Genomic DNA, 12,658 nt, shown 5'->3' with positions numbered 1-12,658 from the left:
TGGATAAAAGTTATCCAGATTTATTCAATTGTCTAAGGCATTGTTTCTTTCTTTTGTGTTAGGAACATCACGCATTTCATCGTGATCAGATTTCTGTGAGAGGTTCGGAAAATGTACGTGAAAGATGATTGCAGATTATTTGGCAAAGTACTGTTGTCTGTCATTTGCGCCCTGTTGTCTGTAAGATTTCATTGTCTGTTATGTCAATTATCATCATCCACAGTTTTGTGCGCAATTTATGACGACAAAGATAAGTGCATAAAAATGGAGCCTTGTAGCATTGACACATTTTAGGGGTCTACATAAGAGACATATTTAACTGACAAAAACTTCAATCCATATCTCTGGAAAGCATAAATTACAGTACCCCTGAAAGATACCAGTGGGTTTAAGAGAAGGTCGATTTAAGGCTCAGAGTTATTTTGAATTAATGATATTTTGAAAATAAATCAGGAGAGAAACCCTTATTTACGATTCGTTTTATTTATGGCATGTATTCACTTGCCAGTAAAACCAAATATACACAAACACTCCCACCAAAATAATAATGAAAAAATTGAGCAACTTAAAACAATTCTCTTTCAGTGTATTAATTCGAAAACATGTCTTCAGTCTGCAATGCGGGTATAGAATTTCTAATTGGCGATCAGCTTTTCTTAGACACACTATTAATCGTAATCTGAGGCTTAACGATTTCCCTTTCATCACTTAAAAAGAAATTCCAAATTATAAGGAAAATTAATAAATTAAAAAAAGAACTTAAAAAAAGCTTGAATTGGGATCATGAAGAGTTACTGATCACTCTTTACAATTTATAAGAGGCGAAACAACTAAAGGAAATACTTCGTTCAAAAGCTGAATTGATAGGAAATGGAGAAAATGGCGCATTTCTTCTGTAATTTTGAAATATACAACTACACTTACACAACTGTATCATTCTTAGAAACATTAGATAGGAATGTTATGCATAATCAATGAGAAATTCAAACAAACAGAATTTATTAACAAAGTCAACAGAAATGAACGATCTTGATATTGGCAGCTTTAAGAAACTAATACTAATAAATTAAGCCCAGAACAATCTTCATCTTTGGAAGGTCTTCCACTATTTGCAGAGGTAGCCATGACTTTAAAAAATATGAACAAATACCAAAGTCCCGTCTCAGATGGATTTACTCCCTTTTTAAGTATTCTGGGGAAAATGTGATTTTGTAGTCAGATCATTGAACTTTTCATTTGCAAAAATATAACACAAAAAACAAGGAATTAATACGTGTATTCCAAAAGAAAACAGACCAAAGCATGATTTGTGTATTGGAGACCCATCACTTGTTAAGTTGTGTATATAAACTAGCCTCTGGAACGTTACTGAAAGACTAACTTCTGTTTTAGATAATCTGATATATAAAGTTTGTGAACGGAAGATTCATAGGAGAAAACTTTCGCCTCGTTTATGATAATATGCACTTTACTGAGAAACATAATAAACATGGATTACTGACGATGATAGACTTTTAAAAAGCTTTTGATTCTCTCCCCATTGATATAATTATTAAAACACTATCCTTCTTTAAATTTTGGTTGTCAGTTTCATCAACTGGATAGCACTGTTTTATCATAAAAATATAATGCTGTGCAATCGAATGGTTTTCTTACCGAATTCCTTAATATATGCCGTGTCTTTAGACAGGGTGATCACATCGGTTCATATTTATTTATGTAATGTGCTATAGTTTTATCTATTAAAATAAGAAAAACACGAACATTAAAAAAAATCACTAAAAGGAACTATCGTTGACGACTGATGTTACGCCTTGTAATGCAAGTAACGTATGTTGCTTATGACGTCGTTTTAAAGCTCAATTATCAATATAAATTAAAAAAAAATACGTTTCATTATTCAAAGACACCGCCTAAATTTTCGGAAACAGAGTATCATAATGATCAGCTTGAGTTTTTCTTGCACACATGGAGTTTACGTTCCCACTAATTACATTGACGATACAAACGTGATTAATACAATACTTGTGTACTAATACTGATTGGTGTTATTATATTGTAATGAACTATTGAAATGCATGCAAATGAAATGTATGAAACGGCATTGGTTTGTTTGTAAAATTCAAAGCGTTGGATTATGGGCGCTACAAGTTTGCTTGCGTTATGTATCTATCTTGTTTAATGTTTATCTAATAACGTTTGAGAATGACGACTAAATATTGATCGTACTTATATTAAAAAAAAATATTTCATTAGTTGTATTGTTATGTTTCTCTTCACAAGTCAAGTATATTTCATTCTGCATGAGGTCATATAGGATCCGGTAATTATTTCAAGCAATTTAGATTATGTTTATTTTTTACAAATTTCCCACATTTTAATTGTGTGTCATCATTTAAAACATAAGTAAACTAAGAATTTCAACTTAACCTATTGTATGCTGTGTTTAATTCCGTTCAATAATACTTAACCACAATTTTTTTTTTTATGATAAAGTTGACCTAATATAATTTAGCACAATTGTAATCGTTTCGCCTTTTATTTCTGCTTCATTTTTTTCAAAATACTACGTAGATTACATTGGATTTAAAGTCTCACGCCTACGGTAATTCAGTCTTAATTTTGTTTAAACATTGGGCATAATTATTCGTTAGGGTCTTAAATTCGTCACTCGTTCTATTGACGCACTAGACGAAAATTAATACCTGATGAAAAATAATGGTTTCACAATATATAGAAATAAACGAACAGCAACAAGAACATTGTTATAATATTGCATTATGCGTTGGCAAAATTTGGTCCATATAGGCAATATGTTCGTCCCGGATCTAAATTTGTTTCCCACCCTTTGTGCATTAGAACTGTCAAGCTACCGTTTTATCCAAAATACATTTTCAGGCCATGTATAAAACTTTTCTGGATCTAACACTTTTTCCGCTGGTACCGATGTGTATGGAAGGAACCCCTCTTTGATTAAGATGTCAGCCAGTGTTTTGCCTGATTCTTTGGACCGATAATGCGTCCACTCCATGAGTATAGCCCGAACGTTAACCGTCTGAAAAAAAGTCTTAGCACCTGTTATTGCATTAAGTTCGTGTCCTTCTATATCCATTTTTATGACAACCTTAGTCCTTTCTACGTAAGGTATAAGATCGTCAAGCGTAATAGTTTCTACTGTAATGTGTTTCTTAGATTTTTTTGTTGCAACTTTAGCGTTATTTTTGTCAACAACTCGTTCAACATGTGCCCCTCCTCTGTTGTCATCAGGAATTTTCATGATTACGGTTTCATACTTATCCGATATTGCGTTGTGTACGAGAGTTGAACGAGATTGTGTCTTTGCTGCTTTTAGAGACATTGACAGGAGTCTTAAATTATCAACGACTGCATCCACTGCTACGATATCTACACCTAGGCTTGCCATGTACAAACTATACACGCCTACATTGCAGCCAAGGTCTATAAAAGTTGCGTTTTTCTCTTTTAAAATCAGCTGGGCTGTTTTGTTCAACTCGCTCTCCTCCCATGTTTGGTAATCTTTTACGTACGATGAAATCATTCTGTCAGTGTCGGGAGAATACAGAAAGATAGGCTTCTTTCCCTTCGGCGTTTTGAGCAATCCTTTATAAAACGGGAAGCCCAAGTTTGTTCTTTCTCGACCTTGATTGAATATGTTAACATTATTTCGTCGTACCTCAGTATGATCATTACTATCCTTTAACTCTATCTTTTCGGAAATATCTGTCAAGACATAATCCCTGGTGAGAGCACGACTAACATACACCTTGTCTTTATTTCTATCTGATTGCGAAAGCATTTTATAAATCAGAAAAGTTCCAACCAGAAAAAATATGAAAATGAATATCCGTGTATTACGGGTTTTGCATCGACACCTCATAGCTATCCCATGAGCTCTACAGAAAACAACGTACTTCCGTGCTGTGATAGATAGGCACACTTTCTGAGTATAGGAGATGTGATCTAACATCGTGCTTCTTTCCTCTGTATGTGTTGCCACTCATTTCCCGCATTGCATGGTATCGACCTATACGGAATAGACGAAGATAATGTAATATAAATTAGGGTTGTCAACATAAAAAATGTAGTATCATAGTAGAACCAACATCATATATAGGTATGATAATTATAAAAAAAGTTTTTAAAAGTTTCAATACAAGAATTGCTAATCAAACAAAATGAAATTTTGTCATCTTCATGTGACTTAATGCTTATTGTATGCATGTATGAAATAATGAAAGACGTGTTCGCATTAATTAATTGATATACAGTTGAATTCGTTGGATCCGTAAAAAAATAATCCGTAATAGCAAAGTTCCGAAACATGGTCGCTGAGCTTGATTATACCAATATAATTTAATGGTCAAATGAGTATATACACTTACATAATTGGAAAAAATGCCGTTATTGCCCTATGTGTACGTGTCAAACTCATATTATAGGATTGATATAAGCATTCCGAAATGCGCAAAATATAATATTAAACTAATCGGACTTCTTACCCATGCTTTACTGAGCAATTACTTGGTAGGCGAGAAAACAATAAAAATCCAGGCGATGACTGCCAAGTCAACATATTTTGAACGCCTGCTTAAAGGGGCCTTTTCACGTTTTGGTAAATTGGCACACACAAAAAGTCTAACAGATTCGCAAATTTTCGTTGTAGTTATGATATTTGTGAGGAAACAGTAATACTGAACATTGACCATGCTCTAAAATATCCATTATATGCATCTTTTGGCGATTTAAAAACCTGAAAATTATAAAGCGTTGCAACGCGACACGATTGAATAATTGGAGAGTTCTGTTGTTGTCGTTATATTTTGTGATGCAACGAGGATTGCTTATATAAAGTATAAAATTCAGCTCTCAGTGTATGACCACGGATGGCCGAGTGGTCTAATCGATAGACTTTTACTCAAGGGGTCAGTGATTCGGCCCAGATGAGGGTTACTTTTCTTCTTTCTTTAACTTTATTATTGTTTTTTACTGGAGCTTTTAAGATCAAATGTTTACATTTAGCAATATAAAGCATTACATGACAAACTTCAATGCATGCCATAATCTGTGAAAATGCCCCTTTAAGTGTGGCTTCGAAATTGATAGACATTGATAACGTGTGAAAAACGTTGTTGGGACCGAAGCTTTAGTGCGAAAATGAAAGGAATTCATATTAGAAAAATCGAATGAAAAATGTGTTTTTAGTTGAATAACTGCAATCAGCAAGTTTTCCCTTCTTTATAAAGGACCTGCAAAAAGCACTATTCCAATCAGTAAAAATCTCCAAAATTCCCAATCACCGTTCGAAAAAAATTCAAAAATAAGGAAAGTTGCTTCAATTTTGTTCCAAAGGCGCATTATCTTTAAGTGAAAAATAAAATAAAATGAGACTTGAAAATACAAAATTCAGCAGAAAATAGCATGTAAAGGGATATTTATGGGTAGATTGGTTTGTTCAATAAAGTAACGAGCAATTACAATTTATGATACAATTTCCAAATTAGCGTGGTGCAGTACTGAGTACGGGTACTTTTTCCGATTGGAGAAAATCGCTGGAAGATAGCAATGGTAAATGGTTAAAAATGGAAACAAGAGGGCCTGAAAGGCCCAAAGTCGCTCACCTGAGATAACAAGATATTATTGGGACAAATCTTCTGACCAAGTTTCATGAAGATCGGAAAATAAATGTGGCCTCTAGAGTGATAACAGGGTTTTACTATAGCCATATAAGGAAAAATGCCCCGCCCCTCCTCGCAGCCATGTTTTTCAACCAACCGGCATCATTTTTGAACTCGTCCAAGATATTATCGGGATGAATCTTCTGACCAAGTTTCATGAAGATCGGACAGTAAATGTGGCCTCTAGAGTGTTTACAAGATTTTACTATAGCCATATAAGAAAAATTGCCCGCCACTTGGAAGCCATGTTTTTCAAGCAAACATAATTACTTTCAAACTAATCCAAGATATCATTGAGACCAATCTTCTGACCAAATATCATGAAGACTGGACAATATTTGTAGCCTCTAGAGGTTTTACCAGTATAGCCATATATAGCCATACAAGGAAAAATGCTCCGCCCCCCCCCCCCCACCCCCCCCCCCCCCTGGTGGCCATGTTTTTAAAGCAACCAAAACCATTTTCGAACTTATCCAAGATATCATTAGGACAAATCTTCTGACCAAGTTTAATGATGATTGAAAATAAATGTGGCCTCTCAGGGCCCTCAATCTATCAAATCTGCCGCCGAATTTAGGCGGCAGCCCCCCACCTGAAAAGTATACGTTTTTCCCCTTTTAGGGAGGAAAATTCCCCCTAAAAAAATATTTATTTTTTTTAATAGAAAGATGTGTCTCATCTCATGATTATTATACTTAATTCTATTTCAATTTAATCTTTTCAAACATACTAAATTATGAAAAAAGCAATTAGAATTTAGTGCAAGCATGTACAAATTTAATAATGAGAGAGTAAGTAAAAAAATCCCCCAAAAAGGGAAACGCCGCGAAAATTCCCTCTCCTAAGGGCTGCGGACCCCTTCCCCCAAAGTAGTGTGAGGGCGCTGCCTCTAGAGTGTTAACAAGGTTTTACTGTAGCCAATCAAGGAAAAATTCCCCGCCCCCTGGCGGCCATGTTTTTCAACCAACCAGCATCATTTTCGAACTTATCCAAGATATTATTGGGATGAATCTTCTGACCAAGATGCATGAAGATCAGACACTAAATGTGGCCTCTAGAGTGTTAACAAGATTTTACTATAGCCATATACGGAAAAATGCCCCGCCCCTTGGCAGCTATGTTTTTCAAGCAAACGTAACCATTTTCGATCTCATTCAAGATAATATTAAGACCAATCTTCTGACCAAATTTCATGAAGATTGGACAATAAATGTGCCCTCTAGATAGTTAACAAGGCAAATGTTGACGCCGCACAATTCACAACGCACAACGGACGACGGACAAAAGGCGATCACAAAAGCTCACCATGAGCACGTTGTGCTCAGGTGAGCTAAAAATGGGACCGGAAAAATCGAAATAAAGAAAAATTAAAATGTACGATGTTCGCAATAGCGGTGTTCAACTGTACATTCACATTGCTTGTGCATTTGTCACACGAGCCTTGTTCTGAGAAAACTGGGCTTAATGCATGTGTGGAAAGTGTCTACCCAGATTAGCCTTTGCAGTCCGCACAGGCTAATAAGGGACGACACTTTCCGCCCAAACTTGATTTTCGGTAAGGAGGGACTTCCTTAAAACTAATAATACCATAAAAGCGTAAAGTGTCGTCCCTGATAAGCCTGTGCGGACTGCACAGGCTAATCTGGGACGGCACTTTACGCATATGCATTAAGCCCAGTTTTCTCAGAACGCGGCTCAAATGTGAATCAGAAACATACTATTGTATATTACTTTTTATCAATGCGCTGGCTTAGACATGTTTGTATGAAATATTATAAAATATATGTGAAAGATAAAAACTTTCGAATCCTTCTAAATAGTTTTGTTGTCGTTTGTAAACTATTTGCATCTGGTCATCAAATGTTATAACCCATGTTTGACTCAAGTAATAAATTAAACATCCCATTTTAAGAAATATATTATATTGTGTATTGTATTTTATGTCGCAGTTAGGCTTGAGAAATTTAAGTGAAAACATAAACCGTTTACCTGGCTTGTTCTTACAAATAATCCTAAACTGTTAAAAGTTGTATTAACACGCGTGACTTATCGATGAAAACGAATTTCACGAAACTACCCGTTACAATAACTGTCAACACAACTGTCAACAATATTGTGACCTATATTTTTCGTACACAGGTGACATATTAGACCGGTGTACAGGTAATATTTATCGCTGATATTTGCACACAGTCACAATGGCACACAGTGGCTGTCGCTAGAATATGATTTAACATCCGTTTTATTATTATAAGCCACGTAGATCTATTGTTAAGTAAAGCAATAGTATTGTCTCTATATGTTATATTTAAAACACCATTTCAACTTTGCTTTTCACGGTAATTGTTTTACTAACAGTTCCGATTTTGTATCATAAACAATGTTATTAATGTTGTACAAATCGATTAAGAGTAATAAGTTATAAACATATTTTTAAATCAAATTCAGTGTTACCTAAAGATTAAGGTAAAGGCATAACCTTAGGCTGATTATGATACTAGACTCATCTACCCCCCGATCACTGTGATATAAGTCGTCCGTTTACATATATATGGCATACAATTCGGTAAATTTCAATTATGTTAAATCAATGATTTTAAAACATGTATATGTGATATGGGACATATAAGGTGGGGTACCGTTTCAAAGAAACAAAATACAAAAAATATGTTTAAAATGGTGCATGTGCATGAAATTGTACAAATATATACATTGGTCCATACATACATAATAGAAAAAGGGTTAGACCTGAAGTTCTTCAAAATTATTGGGGGTCTTTCCCTTTCAATAGTTTCAACATGTTGTAATGGTGACAGACTTACATAAAATATTAATCATGTCATTTACACAGTATATAATTGAGAACATAAATCTCAATAATTATATATATTATATGATGACACCAGTACTACTGATAATAACAGTAGCTACCAAGAATAGTAATACTAATAGTAATAATAATAATAAAACAAAATAATAATAATGATTTTATAGAAAATATACAGATATCTTATACAATGAAGGATATTCTTAATGATAGTACTAAAGATAGTAATATAGTAATAAGTAATAAGTCCTGTCCAGCAATATGTAAAAAAAAGAGTTAGCTAAGTAATGAATCGCTTTGTCGTAGTAATATATTTTTTAACTTCGTTAATAATATATTTTTTAACTTCGTTAAAAATGATGGTGTTGTTTTCATTATTTAGAGAAGGCTTACCATAAAGGAGCATCTCACATTTTAGGGGATGAAACGATCTTAGCGCAGTAAATATAGCTATTCGCTGCAAATGGTATATATGGCAACGAAAGAAGTAATGCTCAACATTTTCAACATCATTTCCGCACGCACCTAGGGGGGTGTTTTTCGGCGTAAGCTGTATTAAGCCAGCTTTTCACCCTGACTTGACCTTTGTAAGTGTCCAATAATATTCAAATAAAATTTCCCGCGGCCAGGTACGAATGAATACACTTCATTTATTCCATTGGCTGATTTGAGTATACCGGTAACACCAGAACATTGGAAACATATCCGCGTCTTTGTAACACTGTTTTACTGCATGAAACAATTTTATCTCTAATGAAAAGGCTCAATAGATAGAACAGTTCTACAATCAATTTTCGACATAAATACAGTTTGTGCGTTCACCTTTTATTTTCAGAGAATTACCAGCGCAAAAGCGTTTATACTAAAGGCTATATTCTCATATTTAGTACTTACTTGCATTGCATTTCAACCCGCGAGGTTTCGGGTCAATTCGCGGCCAGTGTGTGAAAGTCAGAGTTTGAGTTTATATACAGTTCATCACCGGAGTTCGCAGAAGGGGTTGCGATTTTTTCATTGAAGGAAAAAATTGGAATCTATGCTATTTTTGTCCGATGAAGTAAATAGTTCGTTTAGTCGTTTTGTCGATATATCAATATTTTAGGCACAGCTGTTGCCTTGGTCGTGTACAGTTGGCGTAAACAAGCCGTCGTTTCAGCAGCAGAATTGTTACCTTACTTTAATGCATCGCATTCCAATCCGCAAGGTATCAAGGTCAGTTTGCGGTCAGTTGCAGAAATCTTTATATAAACGCCGTCTCGTAAACTTTGTGCACTTGAAGTCTGTTTTGATCAGAAAGATACTAATTAAAGATATTCGGCGATATTATTGTGGTATGTCAATCATCGATTTTTAATATGTTTTCAACATTTGCATGATAAGGACCAATTTTGATAAAATTAATTAGAAATATTTATCCATTTAGACCAGTTTATTAAGCATGAGCACAATAATTCACTATACTATAATTATGCAATTAAATAAGATTCGAGTATTGCCGGCTGACCTATATGCACTCGTTTATTTTCATGTTTCTTGTGTTTTTCTATTCTGTAAATATAGATATCTGAGTAATAATATCACATAAAGCAAAATAAGTAACGAAATCTGGCGCAACACCCCGTAATTGATTTGCTTGTGATGTAGCTAAGAACTGCGCAGAAAAAAGGAATCCGCTACTTTTTATCTCATAGAGATAACTTTTGATCGTTCATAAACATCGACCACAATCAACGCCGTATATCTTTTTAAAAGATATTTCTTGTTTAAAATTATTATTGAATAAGTCTGAGTTAAGGTTGGTGCAGTTATTTCTTAAACGGGCATGTAAAATTGATGAGTGTCAATGTTTCGTATATCAATTGGTAACGAATTCCATAGACTAATTGCAGATGGTAAAAACGAGCGCGAATAAAGTAAAGTTCTTCTTGATAAAATAGTATAGTCTTCCGCGTTTCTAAGATTACGAGAAGATTGTTCATGAACTGTTGGTGGGAGAAGGTTAGTAAGGTAATTGGGACACTGGCCGTTATGCATTTTGAAGATATTAATTAGTTTTAGATAATTCGTCGTTTTTCTAGACTTGGCCATTTAACTTCAGTGTAAAGGTTTCTAAGTGAGACGGATCTGGGAAGGCCTGAGACAATACGCGCGGCTTCATTTTGGATTTTTTCAAGTAATTCCTTGTCGTACAATGTACAACCGTCCCATACAACACACGCGTTTTCTAATAATGGCCGCAAATGTGTAAAATATATTTGATTTAGACATTTTCTTGATAGTTTGTACTTAACTTTACGCATAACGCCGAGGATTTTCGACGCGGATGTCGAATTAGGCATAGATCATGATTTAAAATACCATCGAGATCAGCTAATACAGATGTGGTACATGATATAGAGGATATTTGTTGGATTCGGTGGAATATCGATTTTATTTCACGAGTGATCATAGAAAACAATTTATTTTCTATGATCTCGAGTGAAATAAAATCGATATTCCATCGAATCCAACAAATTTTCTTTTTATTTTAAGGTTTTTTCACCGTTTATTTACATTGTAAATGAGTTAAACTGGATACTTTCGCTGGATTTATGGCGTCATTTCGTTGAAAAAACGACGTCATTTCACAGTAAAATCGATATTTTTCACTGTTATTTTTCACTGTTTAAAACAGTGGAATACCAGTTTTATTTCACTAATATTTCTCTATAAACCACCGGAAAGCATAAAATAAATAGAGGATATTTGTTGGATTCGGTGGAATATCGATTTTATTTCACGAGTGATCATAGAAAACAATATTTTCACGAGTGGCGAAGCTGAGCCGACAAATTCTTTTTGGGTACAGTTAGACAAGTATCTCTTTATCCATTGTAGTATATTTCCTCTTATGCCATTTTGTTAAAGTTTGAATAAAAGACCTCGATGCCAAACACGATCGAGCGCCTTGGATATATCGTAGAATATCATACAATTAGGTTTCTTGTCGTCAATAGATCGAGCTATTTGCTCAAATATATCAATGAGTTGGTAGACTGTTGAGTGCCCTCTAAGAAATCCTGATTGTTTGCAGTAAATTAAATTGTGTGCAATAAAATGGTTATACAAGTGTTTATATACAGCACGCTCCATAAGTTTTCCCAAACAGCTTAATAGAGAGATTGAGCGATAGTTTGAAGGTATGTTCGAGTCACCCGTTTTGAATAAGGGAATCACAATTGCATTTTTCCATAATGAAGGAAATGTGCATTCTTGTAGTGATTTATTAAACAAAAGGCATAACGATTTTGAAATAGACTCGCAAGTACGCTTAAGAACAAGATGACTGATTAAATCTTCACCAACAGCTTTGTTGCTTATTAAAATTTGATTAAATCGATTATTTCAGTTTCAGTAATGGACACATTTTGCAAACTGGCAAATGGAAACTGGGTAGGGGCGGTAAGAACTACCGAAGATGAATCTAAAGCTGAAATGGAAACAAAATAATTGTTTAAGCACGCTGCTTTTTCTTCTTCGGAAGTATATATAGTTACTTTTCCATGTATGTCGACCGATTTTAGGGGTGGTATCACGTCAGAGTGTGAATGCGAGTGTATGAAATGTTTTAACATCTTCCAGTATTGCCTGGAATTGCTTGATTTTAAATCAGTTAATGTAGTTTCAATATTGGAGTAAAATTGTTCCTTAGCATGTTTAATCATATTGTTGACTCTGTTACGAGCGTGTTTGAATTTAGCCCAGTTGTTTTCAGAAGGTTGTTTTATAGCGGACGTCGGTCGCGTTAAAATGTACGTATCATAGAGTCGTACCAAGGTTTATCATTGGGACGGACTGTAACTAATTTAAATGGAATACATAATTTAATTAGTTCTAAAAGTTTGTCCGTGAATAAAGTGGTAGCATCTTCTACACTCATCATTGTTATAAAATTCCAATTTACGATGTTAATTAAATTGTTTAGACGTTGAAAATCAGCTCGTTTGTACAACCAAACATGTCTCTGCATCGGTTTTACTTATGACTGTCGGGACTTTAATGTGCGCAGCCGTGGCATGGTGATCACTTACGGAATTATCAATTGATATAACCTCACTGATCAATACAATTAAATTATCGGAGACAATTACGGGGT

The 12,658-nt window shown here is 34.5% G+C and overlaps 1 protein-coding gene across 1 annotated transcript; it reads right to left on the bottom strand.

Annotated features, from left to right (window-relative positions):
- Positions 1–463: 463 nt before the first annotated feature.
- Positions 464–7,959, bottom strand: LOC127853728 (uncharacterized). Its single transcript, XM_052388471.1, has 2 exons — positions 7,686–7,959; positions 464–4,045 (listed from the first exon to the last, which is right to left on the bottom strand). The coding sequence occupies exon 2, from the start codon at positions 3,986–3,988 to the stop codon at positions 2,870–2,872; it is 1,119 nt and encodes a 372-aa protein (XP_052244431.1). The 5' UTR covers positions 3,989–4,045; positions 7,686–7,959; the 3' UTR covers positions 464–2,869.
- Positions 7,960–12,658: the final 4,699 nt, after the last annotated feature.

Source organism: Dreissena polymorpha, chromosome 12 (genome assembly GCF_020536995.1).
Source record: "Dreissena polymorpha isolate Duluth1 chromosome 12, UMN_Dpol_1.0, whole genome shotgun sequence".
NCBI classification, from domain to species: domain Eukaryota; kingdom Metazoa; phylum Mollusca; class Bivalvia; order Myida; family Dreissenidae; genus Dreissena; species Dreissena polymorpha.
Note: the sequence above shows the minus strand (reverse complement) of the source record. Positions and strands in the feature narration are given on the sequence as shown.

Bases quoted from the DNA above. Each gene is read 5' to 3' on its own strand.
- LOC127853728 (XM_052388471.1), bottom strand. From the start codon at position 3,988: ATGTTAGATCACATCTCCTATACTCAGAAAGTGTGCCTATCTATCACA.